This window comes from Octodon degus, unplaced genomic scaffold (assembly GCF_000260255.1).
Source record: "Octodon degus isolate 3935 unplaced genomic scaffold, OctDeg1.0 scaffold00018, whole genome shotgun sequence".
NCBI classification, from domain to species: Eukaryota; Metazoa; Chordata; class Mammalia; order Rodentia; family Octodontidae; genus Octodon; species Octodon degus.
In genome coordinates this window covers 4,489,419-4,506,291 of record NW_004524594.1, presented here as the reverse complement: position 1 = coordinate 4,506,291, position 16,873 = coordinate 4,489,419, and the positions used below count along the sequence as shown (strand labels likewise).

General features: G+C 43.8%; 1 protein-coding gene and 1 pseudogene across 2 annotated transcripts in view; both read left to right on the top strand.

Annotated features, from left to right (window-relative positions):
• Window positions 1-440: 440 nt before the first annotated feature.
• LOC101563475 lies at window positions 441-1,860 on the top strand (annotated as a pseudogene).
• A 14,650-nt stretch (window positions 1,861-16,510) lies between these two features.
• Api5 (apoptosis inhibitor 5) overlaps window positions 16,511-16,873 on the top strand; it is a 26,605-nt gene continuing 26,242 nt past the window's right edge. For both annotated transcript variants that reach the window (XM_004627031.3, XM_004627030.3), the window contains exon 1: window positions 16,511-16,769. In XM_004627031.3, coding sequence (XP_004627088.1) covers window positions 16,701-16,769 — 69 coding nt within the window. In that variant the 5' untranslated portion in view covers window positions 16,511-16,700. The remainder of the gene's footprint in view (window positions 16,770-16,873) is intronic.

Here is a 16,873-nt window from a genome sequence, read left to right as displayed (position 1 = left end):
TCAGTACAGCCAAACAATAAAAAAAAAATATGATTCACAGGGCTGAAAAGTTCACATCACCTGGTGACAGTATAGCTTTTGCGACACACGGGGCAACACACATAGTTATTTGACTATGGCGACGTTGGTGTGGGTCAACTTACCACACTGCTGGCCGTAGGAAACTGCCCCACGTGTAACACGCACAGTAGTTGACAGTTGATGGTAATAACCTAGTTTATATGTGCTTATTATTTTATAATATATTTCTTCTATGGATACAAATAAGGTTACCGCGTAACAATACACCGCGTTATGTAGAGACGGAAACAGGGCAGCAGCAACGGTGACCAGGACTGCGACAGCAACGGCAGCGGCGGGAGTGGGGCGGTGGGGGTGACTGGCCGCCCGGCGCGGGGTCCAGAGACTGCTGCATGGCTTTTGAATTTTAATTGAAAGTCCCTCCATGGCTCTTTGGAGTCCCTTGCGGTGTCTCCAGAGTGAATTTGTCTTACTCTATGTTTCATCGACGTTGAAGTGGCGAGAAAAAGGTGAAATTGATTTGGGGTGAAAAGGTAGAACCGAATGTAAACTTTAAAAAAAAAAAAAAAAAAAAAGGCAAAGATGGGTGAAAAGAAACCAGAACCTCTGGACTTCGTGAAAGGCTTTCAGGAATACCTGACCCAGCAGACCCATCACGTAAATATGATTTCCGGGTCCGTTTGTGGGGATAAAAAAACAGAGGCTCTTCCGGGAGCTGGAAGAGATGGGGGTCGCAACGGACTGGAGGTTGCTCTGGAGGAAACCTCGGGGATGATCGCGGAGGAGTTTGAAAGGACTCCGGACGGGAAGCTCAAGTGTTGGTACTGCAGCTACGCCAGCAAAGGAACAGGCCGGCTCATCGAGCACATCAGAATCCACACGGGTGAAAAGCCCCACCGGTGTCACTTATGCCCGTTTGCATCCGCCTACGAGCGTCACCTGGAAGCCCACATGCGGTCCCACACGGGCGAGAAGCCGTACAAGTGTGAGCTGTGCTCCTTCCGCTGCAGCGATCAAAGCAACTTGTGCCACCACCGAAGGCGCAAGCACAAAATGGTGCCGAGTAAAGGCTCCAGGTCTTCCCTGAGCAGCAAGAGATTGTGGGGGAGTCCCGGGAGTCCCCAGAAGAAAGCGAGCAATCTAGGGTGCGGCAGGAGAGCGCTGATCAGCTTCAGCCCGCCTTCCATGGTGGCTCAGAAACCAGACTACCTTCATGAGTTTGCCCTCGAGGTCCCAAATATCCAGACTGACCTCTATGAAAGCGTGGTGAAAACTACACCAGCTGGGGGCCCACCTAGGGATCCCCCGAAACTCTTGGTCGACAGCCCTTTCGATCAGCCCTCGCCCCCAGCGGGACGGTTGTCCACTTTGCCACCTGCAAACCAGAATCCCGCCTCCCCGGACCCAGTCGCCTGCGCTGAGCAGCCTTCCGGGACCCAGCAGGCCTCGGTGCAGGCCGTGCTTTCCTCTGTGTCCGTGCATGTCATTGCTGAGCGCTCGCCTCCCGCCAGCCCCGAGGAGACAGGCCGACCGCAGAGTCCCGGGAGCGACAGTCCTGCCGCAGGCGCGAGCAGCGAGGCGAGCGCCCGCACCAGCACGGCCAGCGCAGGCAGCAGCCAGCCGAGCACCCCGGCCCGAGCCCTGCACGCGCAGGCCCCTCAGCTCCTGCACCGCTGCCGGCACTGCGACGTGTACTTCGCAGACAATATCCTCTACACTGTCCACATGGGGTGCCACGGCTATGAAAACCCTTTTCAGTGTAATATATGTGGGTGTAAATGTAGAGACAAGTATGATTTTGCCTGTCATTTTGCAAGAGGGCAGCACAGCCAACCCTGAAAACAACCAGAGCATGTTTTACTTGGTCTGGCTTTTGGGGCGTTGTAGTTTCCCTTTTGTTTTCAATCACCCCTTATAAGTATCTACTATTTCAAAATTTACATATGTTATATTTATAAAATTTAAATATGACAGTGGAAACGGCTATTTTTTTTTCTTCCCATCAAAATCTTGCCATGGTCTTTTATGTATTAGAATAGGCACATCTATATTTTTTCCTTTCATTTAGTTATGTAAGAATAAGACTATAGTTGATCTTAATAGATAGTCATTTACGTTGCCCACGTGTGTGGGCCACAAGGACTTTAAAGTTTTTCCATACTCTTGATATTTCACTAGATACATTACTGCTAGATTCTGTTTCTGCCATATTTTAAAATGGGAGGATAACTTATTTTCTTTTCCAAATCTGTTATGCCTTCATGCAGTGTTGGTAGAGATATTACTTTTCAGTTGCTCCTAATGAAATTCTAGCTTATACACCTTAAGTTGAATCACTAGTTTCATTTTACCTGATAATAGTAAAGTTATTTCAAGTGCAGTTAATCTTGAATTTTTCTATAAAGGGAAATGTAAAACAGTTCTAAAATTAAAGTTATAAAAATAGGTGAAAATCGTGAAAAACGAAACTCAAGATCTAAATTGAAATCGAATTTAATATTTAAAATACCTATTTATTTGATGTCTAAACACTTGTCAGTGTTCCACTGAGTTTTTTATACTTCATTTTTAAAAAAATCATAGGTAGAGTACTAGATGCCTTTATTTTTTTTTTTTTGCTTTAAATTTTTCATTTAAATTCATTTGATGTTATTAGTGTCAGGTAAAGTTGGTAACTGTAGTGAGATCCATCCTGTCTTTCAATGACCAAAGTGGCACTGTGGAAGTTATCTCTTTTTATTATTAAGATGCAGTCTTGCTGGGGAGATGGCTCAGTGGAATAAGTGCTTCCCTGGCAAGTGCAAGGGCCTGAGTTCAATCCCCAGTTCTGCCAAAAAAAAAAAAAAAAAAAAAAAATGCAGTCTTTCGAGTAAAAAAAATCTCCATTTTCCTTTTCTTGACTTCGATCCATCTATTGCATTTAATTTTTAAGAAAATATGAATATAGAAATACGTGGGGAAATGTGATAACAGCATCGTGTGTCCAGGACACGTCCTGGTCTCCTCTTCAAAGCTGGCCATTTACAATATTTTCTAATAATTCAAATTGTTAACTCTTCTTGGCAATTTTTCAGTTTCTGTGTACAGTGAAAACACCTACCCTGTGGAGACTGCAAATGAATCATTGTCACTTTAGTAGGGAAGGATAAAAAGGTATGAAAATGGAAATAAAATGCATCTAAACATGACATTTGTTTAGAAAAGTAAAACTTGCTAAATCTACAGTGACTCATTTTGAATAGGAGACTAATGTTTTTAAATTGTGTAATAACTAGCTTACTCTGAAGAGAGTTTGATTAAACAATAAAATATTGTTATTGCACCACGCTATGGCAGCCGAAGCCTCATACATCTCGTGTTTACCTTCTTTATTGATTGCATCAAAAGGTCACGGCAAGTGATGGATCGGTGTCATCTAGGTTTGTGTGCATGTGCTACATTTTCACAATTACAAACTCACCTAAATAACATTTATTAGAATGCACCCCTTTATTAAGCAACACAGCTAATGCAAGCCCATGGACGCATTGGGGAAAGGCAACAATGAGCCACAGTTGTCACCTTCAAGCAGTTGGGCAAAGACACAAGGAATTTCTGTCCTTTCATTTTGATTTGTTTGAGGGGTTTTTTTTTTTGTTTGGTTTGGTTTAGGGGGTTGGTTTTTGGGGGTTTGTTTGTTTGTTTGTTTGTTTGTTTGTTTTTGTCTTTTTCAGACAGGCTGGGCGCCAGGGAGAGAGTTCAGTGGAATGAGTGCTTGCCTGGCAACCACAAGGTCCTGAGTTTGATCCCTGATACCACCAAAATAAAAAGGACCCATGAAAAGTGCCATTAAAAAGTCTTTGTAGATATAACTAAGGATCTCAAGATGAGCTCATCCTAACCTATCAGGATGGGGCCTAAATCCCATGGTAAATGTCAGAGACACATAAGAGGGACTTGATGGGTAGGCGAAAAGGCCATGTAAAGCAGAGACGGAAATCACAGTAATGCTACTACAAGCCTAGCAACAGACACCAGAATCTGGAAACAGCATGTATGGCTCATGTCTAGTTGTCCCCCCAAAGCCTCATGCAATCATGGGGCAACTTCTGGAATTTGGGACTAACGCATGATCTACTGGGATTATGGGTGTGAGTGCTGCTGGGATTATGGGCATGAGTACTACTCCCAGCCTGGGGCAGATAGCCTGAATATAACATAAGAGAGACAGACTTGCTCTCTACTGCTGTTGTTGCTGCTGCACCTCCATCTTGCTCTCTGCTTTTTGCTGCCACCATGAAAGGTTGCTCTCTGCTATGTGCCAGTCTGCCTTAGAGCCAGCTGAGTATGGACTGAAAACTCCAGTGACTGTCAGCTAAATAAACCTTTCCTTCCTTCAGTTTGGGTGTCGGGTACTTGTCCCAGCAATGAGAGAATAACTGAGACACAGAAAGAAACACAATTGCCCCTAGAGCCTACGGAAGGACGGGGTCCTACCAGCAAGACCTGACGTCAAACTTTTGGCCTCTAGCACTGGAAGAGCAGAAATTTCTGCCTGGCATTGTGAGAACATAAAATGGCTCTAACATTATGGCCATCGTTGGAAACAAAGTCTTGTTTTCAATTTTTGCAATGCACCCTCAGAGAACTGATGTTTACAGAGGAACTTGTAGGTACCAAGGTTCATTCTGGAAAGATAAATTAATCTCAAAATGGAAAAACAGAAGAGAGTATTGATTGAGAATTTGATATAGCCATGTACTGTTCTAGGCACTGCCTTTATAATTTCATGTAATCCACCATAGAGGATTAATTGGTGGTAGACACCACTAGCGTGAAGTCTCTCTGGTTCTGGGAACTGAAGTGGACCCCAAAGCTGCATGATGAGGGCTTGGCCTCTAACACCCCACTCAGAGATGGGGCTTTTGGAGGCCGATTATATCATGAGGGCTTTGGCATCATCAATATACTAGTCTCTTGATGAGTTCTTAGCTTATGACATTATTGAGAGGTTGTGAAAATTTTAGAAGATGGGCCTCATTGGAGGAAGCAGGCCATAGGGCTGTGTCCTGAAGAGTGTCCCTCATCCTCCCGCTTCTTCTTCACTCTCTCTGCCTCCCATGTGCCACAAGGTAAGCAACTCTGCACCACAACAAGCTCCTACCATGATATGTCCGCCTCACTGCAGGCCCAAAACCAACAGAACCAAGTCTCCATGGACCGGAACCTCCGGAACCACGAGTTTTGCAAAGTAAACATTTCTTCCATTGAAATTAGGTTCTCGGGTATTTTTATCACAAGTGCAAAATAAATAAATGAATGCTAACACACCCTCAAATTGGATTAGGAAGTTGGAAGTGTTTTGATGAGAACTAGAAGACTAAGACTTGACTTAACAAAAATAAACACAGTAGCCAAGAGGCAGCTCGGTGCTATAGCTAGCGGAGCAGAGATGGACTACCTGGACATGAACCCCAGAACTTCTGCTCACCAGCTGTGTGAGCATAGCCAGGCGCTTATACTTTCTATGGCTTCATTTTTCTACCTATAAAATGGGAATTATACTTTACATAAGGTTGTGAATATTATGAATCAGAACATGTAAAGTGCGGAGGACAGATGCTGGAAGCAGAGTTCAGAATAGCTAAATGCAGAAGGCTTAGCTATTCCTGTAACCCACATGTTATTAAGCACACAAAAGACACCTAATTGGTATTTGCTACTATCACCATTAGTTCAATGAAGACCCAGTTAGACCTTAATTTGGAAATCTTTCTGGTTTGGTTTGGTTTTGTTCTTTTTCCTACAGTCATGGTCTTTTTTCTGATAGAAATGAAAAAGCCTACTTGGTAAACAGAAACTGGATTAGAATAAAAGCTCTCAGAATGTAAGCTAAAGATTGACCCAAAACACAAAGCATGTAAGGTACTGGCAGGGGAAGATGTGGTTGTTTATGCTTTTTAACATATATTTAATAGAGACGTAAGTCAATTTCAAAATTACAGAATAAATCAATATGAAGATAGTCATAAAACTCAAAATGTTACCAGTGGGCAAAACCACTGGGTACTTAGGTAGGTGGAAAAAGAGGAGTTAAATAATAAAATTCAACTTAATTTTTAAAAAAAGAGATAAAGAGAATAGGAGAATGATTTTCCCAAAAATAAAATCATGAAAATAGAAAACTCCTACTGCCAACAGCTCATTAAGGGCTTTAGTCAGGCAATACTAAAATATCAGGAAACTTCAAATCAGGCTAGGTATGCTGGTCATACCTGTAACAGCACTTTGGAGGCTGAGACAAGAAGCTCCCTGAGAGTTTGAGCCAGCCTAGGATGCACAGTGAGTTGAAGGCCAGCATGAACGACATAAGTGAGACCCCCATCTAGGACAAAAAAGCATTCAAATCATGTTGTCATTTCTTAGTTCACTCTTTGATTTTTTACCATTTACTGAATATCAATGGGGTAGTTACTGATCATCATGTTTTCTCATGTCCTGGGGTTGTATACAAACAACTACACACAGAGAAAGAACTGCATGACACAGAGGAGCCACGAGAGGGAGGAGATGTTGGTCATGAATTTCCAGGAAAAGCAGAAAACCAATTGACAGCCCAGATCTCTTCTAGAGGATGTAAGACAAATTTCAGAGTCCTGTCAATCACATCCTACAAAGCTGGTATCTGAGACCTCGATTGTCTATTTTGCTAGATGTTGATGCTATTACTTTGCTTTTATATGACAAATATATTTTACTCTTGTATTTTTTATTTCTCTCCCTCTACCAGAATATAAGCTTCATGCTTGCTTAGCTTGGCTGTATTCTAAAATAGTGCCTGATTTGTAGCAGATATTCAATAAACTCTTTCTGAGCAATAAACCAAAGCACAAACTCAACTTACTCAGTGTGATAGACTAGAACCCACTGGGCCTAGGGCCAGCAAGATAGCACAGTGGGCTAACCACCTGCTTAGGCAAGCACAGGGAGTATGGTTCATCCCTGGCATCATATGCCACACCTGCCCCACCCCGGTGCGCACTGAACCAGTCACTAAGTCCGGGCATGGTGGCACATGCCTGTAATCCCAGTGCTGGGGAGGCTGAAAACAGAAGGATCAGTATGAGTCCGAGCTGCATAGTGAGACCCTGTACCAAATACATAAATGTATATATATATATATTTTTTTTTCACTGAACACCGGCTTAGAGTCTTTGTGCAGCTATTTATTAAATACTCATGACTGAGTAATTTATAAACAATATAAATTTCTTTCTTATAATTCTGGAGATTGGGAAAGCCAAGGTCAAGGCACTGACAGGTTTGGTGTGTGGGGCGGCCCTTTGTATCAAGGTGGTGTCTTACTGCTGTTCGGACAAACACTCTGTCCTCAGATGAAAAAGGGGCAAAAGGTCAGTATGTGAAGCTTATTCTGTAAGGGTCTTCATTCCATTCAAGAGAGAGAAGGATTTCTCAAGAAATTATCATCGCCCAAAGTCCTTGGGGACGAAGTTTCAGATGAATGAATTTTGGAAAGAACACATTCACACTGTGGCCTGGGTGATGGCAGTGCTCCCCACAGAAGGTCAACACCCACCTCTCCTCTCCATTTGCTTGCATCAGCCCCTCCCTCCTCTGTGGGCTTCCACTCCTAACAGCTAGGTTGACTTTGCATTTCCTGGTCTGAACTGATTAGACCAGAACTTTGGTGTTTTCTGAGCTCAGCCAATCCAGTTCACTTCCCTGTGATTTAATGTTTAGTTTTATGAGAATAGGAGTTTGACAAAAAGACCTTTGTCTCAGTGTGGGTCTCAGTAGACCTGAAGCTGAGTACTTTGTAAAGAGAAGTTTATTCTGGTTCACAATTCTGGAGATCTGAGACTGAGAGGCTGTATCTGGAGATGCTTTTCACTGGCAAAGTTCCTCAGACAGTGCAGGGACCGAATAGCAAGAGACAGGAAAAGCACACGCATGCAGATCGTCTTCTCCTTTTTTTTTTTTTTGGCAGAATCGGGGATTGAACTCAGGCTCTTGCGCTTGCCAGGCAAGCACTTATTCTACTGAGTCATCTCCCTGGCCCACATGTAGATCTTCTTACAAAGCCACTGGTGATTCAGTCACCGGCGCTGCACCCTGATGACCTCATTCACCCCAATCACTTGCCAAAGTCTCCCTTTTTCACACGACAGGCACGCCTCAAAATGGTGATTAAATTTCAACATAGGAAGCCTCAGGGGTTTCTCAAACTATATCCAATCCATTTCAGCCTCTGAGTTCATTTGCAGACCCAATGCAGGGAGAACCATCATAAAATTATAAAACACACACATGCACAAAATTACAAAACCTATTGTAGGAAAGTTGGATGGCACATAAAAGCACAAGGAAGGAAATAAAATTCACCCTTTTGTGAGAGTTTGTCATAATGAAAAATAGGAAATGACTCACAGGTATTGAAGTGTCTTAGTTACTTTTCTCTTGTCGCTAGGACAAAATACTTGATACTCAAAGTTAAAGGAGGAAAGGTTTACTTAGCTCATGGTTTTTGGAGGTTTCAGTTTGTAATTAGCTGGCTCCAAGGTTGGGTGGTATAGCACAGGGGTAACAATTCACAGTTGTGGAAGACAGTGACACAGTGAGAGCAAAAAGGGAAGAGAGAGAGAAAGTGACAGACAGACAGAGAAAGAGAGAGAGAGAGAGAGAGAGAGAGAGAGAGAGAGAGAGAGAGAGAGAGACTTTTGTCCCTTATATGCAACCTACCTACCCTAGGGTGTGCATAGCACTTATGCCTATAATCCCAGTATTGAACCATGAATCAATCACAAACTCTAGCAGCCCACCCTCATGACTTCACAAGGCTTTGGAAAGACATCTGGACACAAACCATAACATTCTGCTCCTGGTCTCCCAAAGACTCATGCACATCCTTTACACAAAAGGCATTTCATCCATCTCTAAGAGTTGCCATACTCCCAACAGTTTCAACGTTGTGGAAAAGTACAAGTCCCATGACTCCTCTGAAATGTAAGTCAAACTCTTAGCGGTGAGCCCCCATACAAATGAAGAGTTAAGCACTCCCATCATTCAATGCCACAAGATAAACAATGCCATTCTGAAAGGTACAAATAGGGGGATATAAAGCATTGGGACCAAAGCAAGTCCAAAATGAAGCAGGACAAACACTGAGTTCTGTAGCTCCATGTGGAACATCTGAAGCTTGGATGGCTCCACCCTTAGGGCACCTCCAGTGACTGTAGCTCCCATGGCTTCTCTCTTAGGCTTCCTTTGCTCTCTCCTTGAAACTTAGATGATCCATGTTCCTGGCTTTTCTGAAGTTCTGCAGTCTCCATTTCACCATTGGCTTCTCTTTCACAGCTGCACACACTACTCTCTCAGGGGCACACTGCCTGGCCTCCGAGGCCTTCTGAAATCAGGATAGAAGCCACCTTAACCCTACAATCCTTGCATTTTTCATGCATCAAAACCCAGCACCACATGGATGATGCCAAGGTCTGCTGCCAGCTGGAGCAGCAGCCAGGCTTTCCTCTCTCTTGGCTGTAGGGGTCGGGTGCCTGGATCATTGGGCACTCTGAATCCAATTCTGAGGAACAAATTGTCTGTGCTGTTGTCATTATGAAATGTGGTGCACTGAGGCTTTCTCCTGAAAGCAAAGCCTTTCACCTTTGCAGTTCTGAGGCTACAAAGGGTGGGAATTGCTGCTTCTTGTGATGCCCTCAGGCCATCTTTTCTGCTCTCTAGTTTCTTCTCAGCAATCAAGATTTCCTCTGCTTTATCTTTGCAACCCACAGCTTTACTAGAGCCTGCTTTCTGGCCAAACTCATTTTAAGTTTTAAATCATTCTGCTGGGCTCCTTGCTCTTGATTTTCAACATAAATCAGGCAAAAGCGCCCAACAATAGCCATGCCACCACCTCAACATTGGACTCTCTTGAAATTTCTTTTGCTGGATTAATCTTCCACTCTTAATCTCAGTCTCAGGCAATGTCTCTGGACACAAGCAAAATATATACTAACTTTCTTCCAAAACATAAAGTACATAATCTGGAGTCTGGGGATCAATCAGTCCTTCTTCTCAGCAGAAATCTCATGAACCTGGTCTTTACAGGCAGGATTTCTCTCAGCATTCTAGTCTTCTGAGCTCTGACCAGAATCTCCCATACAGACCAGCCGAAGGCATTCCAGCACTTCTCTTTCAGACAACATCTCTGAACCTTTCCAAACTTTTTCCACAAACCATTCCCAAAAGGTCTTGAAACACATGGTCAGGTACCGTCACAGCAATGACCCCACTTCTCATTATCAAATTCTTTCTTGATTACTTTTCTCTCATTGCTTAGACAAAATACCCAACACCAGAAATTAAGGAAAAAAGAGTTCATCTCATAGTCTTTGAAGGATTCAGTTCATCTTCAGCTGGCTCCAAGTCAGGATGGTCTGGTGAGGGGCAACATCTCAAGGCTGTGGAAAACAAGAAAAGCAACAAGAGCAAAAAGAGAGGAGTGTGAGAGACAGCAAGCCTCTTTCTGTCCCTTATATTGTATGGAAGATACTCTCTCTAGGATGGGGGTAGCACTCACACCCAAAATCCCAGCATTAGACCAGGAATCAATCACAAATTCTAAAGCCTCCCCCATGACTATACAAGGCTTTGAGGAGACATCCAGACACAAACCATAGCATGAAGGAAATGGATAAAGTACATCAATAAAGTTGGTATTGTCACAGGAAGATCTAAAACATGCATTATCAAGTAACAAAAGCAAGATGCAAAACAAAATGTGCAATGTGCTATTTATACATTTTAGAACTATGTTTGCATGTCAAAGTCCGTAAGAATATAAAGCATACTAGTGACCCTGGTTACCTTTGGGGAAGGGAGATATGAAGAGAAATTTCAATTAAAAAAATTTTAGCAGGGGGCCGGGGAGATGGATCAGTGGGATAAGCACTTGCCTGGCAAGGACAAGGGCCTGAGTTCAATCCCCAGTTCCACCGAAAAAAAAAAAAAATTACCATTTGAACGCACAATATCTTGACGATATTGGACCCTTATAGCAACTTACTTGACTAAAGATAGTAACTTTAAAACCATGAAAAGATACTTTACAAGAAGTGGAATTAGAGGGCCGGGGAGATGGCTCAGTGGAATAAGTACTTCCCTGGCAAGCACAAGGGCCTGAGTTCAATCCCTGGTTCTGCCAAAAAAAAAAAAAAAAAAATGGAATTAGACAAGAAGAAGGAATAAAGGGAAGGAAGAGGGGCCTACAAGGGAGGATACTATGGGGATGGATATAATCAAATATATTATGCTCATTGCAGTCCCCCAAAATATGTCAAACTTAAGGAAGGGCACAAAAAGCAGATAAGGGGGTAGAGGTAAGGATGATCCAAGCACGTTTTGGGTACTGCTGTGGTTTTTATGTAGATGTCCACCCAAAGCCTCATGCGCTCAGAGATGAGGCATTAGGAGAGGCTGGATCAAGGTGTGATAATGAATTATGAGCGAGTGATGCTGATTGGTTGAGCATGGTTCTGGGTGTTGATTACAGATTTACTGAAGAGGGAAGGCCCACCCTGACTGTGGGTGGCTCCAGCCAGTAGGCTTGTAACCTGGAGGGACTAAAAAGGGAAGAAGGAGGAAGGCTTGCTCCTTCCTGCCCGCCTTGCCATGAGCTTCTGCTCCTCTGCTGTGCCCTCCGCTGTGCTGTCCTGCCTGAAAGCCAGCTGCCTCACTGCTAAACCTCTAGAAATTACAAACTCTGCAAACTGTGAGCTAAAATCTATCTTTCCTCCTTTACCTCGTGAGTGTCTGGTATTTTGCCCCAGCAAGAGTAGTAACTAATGTGCAAATGTACATTATATAAAAATATACCAAAATTAAACCCATTAATCTGCATAACCACTATGCGCTAATAAAAATTTATGTGGAAAAAGCAGAACTGACTGAGACTAAAGACAAGAAAATTCCATAGGAAGACTGGCCATTGCTCAGATCCAGCCTGTTTTGGCCTAACATAAGGCAGAAAGCAAGCAAGAAAGAAACAAATGTGTGACCAACTTTGGTTGTTGAATTGGGGCTCTTTACTGATTGACTGTAGTGGTGAGGTGCGTAAAGCTCTGACTGAGAGGCAAAATGCTTTTTTAATAATAAGCTTTTGCATTGGAATCCATTGGCCAGGACCCAGGGCCAACTTAGCTAAAGGATACTACACACAGTAGTTCACATCTTAAACCATCCATTTATCGAGTAGAAGCGACCACACTATTTCCAAGCTCATAAGATGTTGCTAACTAATTTACATCAATTATTTAGAACTTTGCCATCGGTCAGTATGTGTTGGTTGTTAATCGCTCTTGCTTTATTTCCATCATCAACATCATTGTTGATGTCATCATTTTCATCACTAGGATACACCCTAGGCTATTTAGCTTAGGTGACCAGCCGGAAATAGAGAAAAACATAAAATAATCTGACATATTCTTCAAGATCGATAGAACAAAAGATGAAAGTCACCTGATTTTGTGGCTTATTTAGCAGGCGGTATGAAGAAGGGAAGAAAGAGAGCTGAATGAAACTGCCTGCAACCTATTCAAGGAGTAAGTTAGAAGAAACTTGCATGAATTTTAAAACAGAGAAACTCTTGATTCTTTTCTAAAATTCATTACAGAACTGGATTTATGAAATCACGTATTCATGAAATATCACATAACACACTCTCGTTATAATGGATTAAAACTTTAAGCCACTTCTAAAGAGCCTGCTTAGGCAGAGCACAGTGGCCGAGATTCGCTCCCCCGTGTGTGTGCTGGCCCTACCCCTAGGGTGTGCTGAGACAGCAATTGAGGTGACATGCACCTGTAATCCCAGCATTTGTGAGGCTGAAAACAGGAGAATCACTATGAGGCCAAACTACATAGTGAGACCCCGTACTAAATACATTTTTAAAAAAAATTTTTAAGCCACTCAGTATGGTGACACAAACCTATAATCATAAATTTGAGACCAGCCTGAAAAACTTATGGAGACACTGTCTCAAAATAGTTTTTGGTTTTTGAGGGTTTGGGACCTGCCTCAGCGCTCCCTAGGTTCAATAGGTTCAATCTCCAGTACTACAAAAAGAAAATTAAGCTGAAACAGCTCCTCTGGGCAAACCAAGCTTCATCTTCTGCCCCACTTCCCCTTCTCAGCTTCGGTGCAGACCTGCATCCCTACAGTGAGTGCCCAACCTGAGGGATGTGATCACAGTGCAGGGTTTTTTGTTTGTTTGTTTGTTTTAGACTTTTTTTTATGTATTTGGGACAGGGTCTATGGGGTCTACAGGGTCTCACTGTGTAGATCGGACTCATAGTGATCCTCCTGTTCTCAGCCTCCCAAACATTGGGATTACAGGGGTGCGACACCATGCCCAGTCTCAGCCTCCATCTCAGCATGTCCAGGAGCAGGGCTGGCACAGTAAACAGGGGATCAAACCCCTACCCCTGCACTCTGCCTAAGCCAGCACTTTAGTCTGCTGAGCTATCTGGCCACAGTGCAATTTTATTGCTGTTGTCCACCATCTCTTTAACATTTATTCAAGTGACACCTTAGTCCATCCAGGCTGCAACAGAACTTTGTATTTTGTTTATCGAGACAGGGTCTCAGTACGTAGGTCAGGCTGACCTTGAGCTCGTGGTGATCGTCCTGTCTCAGCCTCCTGAGTGCTAGGATTAGAGGTATGTATGACCACATCTGGCAGCAACAGAAATTATAAACAACGGAATTGTATTGTTCACAGTTCTGGGAGCTAGGAGGTCCAGTGCAAGCACAGAGGATTTGATGTCTGGTGAGGAGGGCTTGTCTTTCATGAATGGTAACCTTTATGAATATGTTTCAAACAGGCTCCTCAAGTCTCTTCTCTAATAGCACTAACACCATGCATGAGTGCAGAGTGGGACTGAACTTATCACCGCCCAGGTACCTCTCAGAAGGATTTCCTTAGGGATGAGATTGAAACACACAAATTTTGAAAGGACAAAATATGCACTACCATAGCAGGTAATGTCTTCTCATTCATCCCTACTGGGAAATTCTAGCAGACCCACGACTTTTCTGCTCTGGAAAGCAAACTCTCGTTCTCACTTGTGAACCCAACCTTCATTTGCAGTCAGGTCTTGTCTTGTCAGAAGAGGCCTGTTTTCCATCTTGGCCTTCTTCATTCAAGGTGGTCAGCAGGCTGTGAACCCTGCAGGCCATGCGCTTTGAGAAGGCATTGTGAGAAAGAGAAGAGAAAGTAAAACAAGGAAAATTCTGGAACTGTGCCACACTATGGCTATTTACTGGTCAGGTAGAAACAAGATCTGCTACGTGTGCTACTCTGAGAGGCCTTCAGTGGTAGTCATGCCCAGCTATGACCCCCCCCCCACTGCCAAGAGCTATGTTGGCCGACTTTCCACTAGCATAACAAATATCCCAGATGATCAACTGGTCAGAGAATAGGTTTGTCTCAGCTCAGTCCTAGAGCTTTCAGCCCATTGGCGCATTGCTTTGGTCTTGTGGCGAGGCAGCACACCGTGGTAGGAGTGCATGATCATCTCATGATCAGGAAGCAAAGGAGAGAGAGAAAGGGGTTGGCATGCCATCCCCATTGAAGGCATGGTCCCCAAAGACCTCAATTCCTCCCACAAGGCCTCACCTCATAAGGGCTCTACCACCTCCAAGATACCTCCCTGGGGACGGAGTCCCACAGCTCTTTGAAGGACCATCCAACTCCAAAATATGGCAGAATGTTAATGAGCTGTGGCCCTCTCCACTGGTGCCGTACAAGGAGGCTTTCTCATTTTCAGGCAGACGCCTCCCCAGCAGGACTCAGACTGAACCCACAATTTCTCTCATGGGCTCCATCTCTGGTATGAGGGAAGCACTCCAAAGTTCCTCACTCCAGCAAAACTGGGGAAGAGAAGTGAACCTCACAGGGCCAGCTGTGGTAGTCATGCCCAGCTATGAGAGGTAACCTTAGCTGCACTCTGTGTCACAGGTTATTGTGGCTTGTCAGGCATGCATCAGGCTCCAGACCCTTGTGTCTCTCAACTATAGGAATCTGGTGTCAGGCTCTTCTGAACAGCCTCAGGCTTGGGGGAGGAGGTCACAATTGCCCCACCATACCCACCAGCACAGTATCTCGCTCCTAAAAAAAAAAAAAGATTAAAATTTCCTTACCAATTCTTCCTATTCTATGGTCTAATCCTTCTGTATATCCTTAATCTGACTGAGAAGTACAAGAGCCAGAAAATTTGTTTTGTAACCACAACCTGTGTATATTCTGCACAAGTGTGTTGGGCTTCAAAATTTGTCATGTGTTATAGTCTGGCGCTTGAATCTTGAAAATCCAATTTTAATATCCTTTTACACACACACACACAAATTTTTCTGTATGTTTTACTTTCACATAAATGTTCTTATGATGGCCTGTAACTTCTTTTTCATTCTATATCTTAGAACCTCTTGTTAGTAAGCTTATGTGGGTCCATTTATTTATCAGACAGCATCCCATGGCCCCAATTCCTTACACTAGTGGCAAGTAAATATAACAAACTCTTTTTTTGTTGTTGTTACCAGGGATCAAACTTGGGACCTTGAATTTGCCAGGCTTATGCTGCTGAGCTATCTCCCCAGACCCAGCAAGCTAAACTTGACACCAGATTTGCATTGCGTGGTGACACCAAGGCTTTGAATGTTTCTTGCTAATTAATGATCCCACTGCCACAGATTTATGTTAAATTTTGAATCAGAAGGAGATGCAGTTTGTGAGGTCTCATACATCTCATACTTCTAACTTCTCGTTCTATTTCATTCCCTATCTGATCATGTTTCTGGTGAATGTAAAATCTTTTAAGAGTGGAGAAGCAATAATCTTTACTCCCCATCCCCCAAATTCCCACTAAGAATTCCTAGCCACCCTTTCAAAATCAGGACGCTAAGCGAAACAAATTCCATGTGTAAACATCTTATTGTCTCCCTCGTGTAAGAAGCTGAAAGAGTAAAAAAGACTCAAAATCATGATAGATATTGTGAAATTAGAAGAAATTGCTCAAAAGGAAAGAGAAACTGGAATGGAGGAAAATAGAAAAAGAAGGGAAAAGGAAAAAAATGTATATATACACATATACACACAAGATAGATAAGGTAGTTATACTACTAATTACTATTAGTTCATTGAAAAGAAAGATTTCTTCCTATATTATTCGATCAGTTTTTCAAGCCTATATCTTATGAGCAATCACTTTGAAGATAATGATATACAACGTACCATTGTTACTCTCCTACAATCGTGTTTTGAAATAGTATACCCTTGTCTTTATTATCTTTCTTTTAAATAACTATAGATAACAAGTTAAAAAAAAAAAAAAAAAGGGCAGGGTGTTCATTTTATTGTGCTCGCTGCTGTTTGCACCTCCGAGCGTTAGAGGGCAACAAAAACAAGGGAGGCACGTTGGCGTGCGGTCGAGGCCGCTCCCGACGTGGACGTACGTACGTACGTTGGGGGCGGAGCCTCGCTGTGCGCGGTGACTGGCGGCAGCACTGGCGGCACCTGGAGACGTAACAGTGCGGGTATCGGGCTTGGAGAAGTTCCGAGGCGGCTGGGGCGCCGGCGACGGCGGCGGCTTCGACAGCAGGAGCGGGCCTGGGGCTTGTCGCTCACCATGCCGACGGTGGAGGAGCTCTACCGCAACTACGGCATCCTCGCCGACGCCACGGAGCAAGTGAGCCAGGTGAGTCCCGAGCGGCCTGTAGCGCCCGCGCCCTGCGCGCGGCCTCCGAAGCGCTGCCCGCCGCTCTCCCGCTCGGGGCGGCTCGGGCGGGTGGCCGCTGCGTT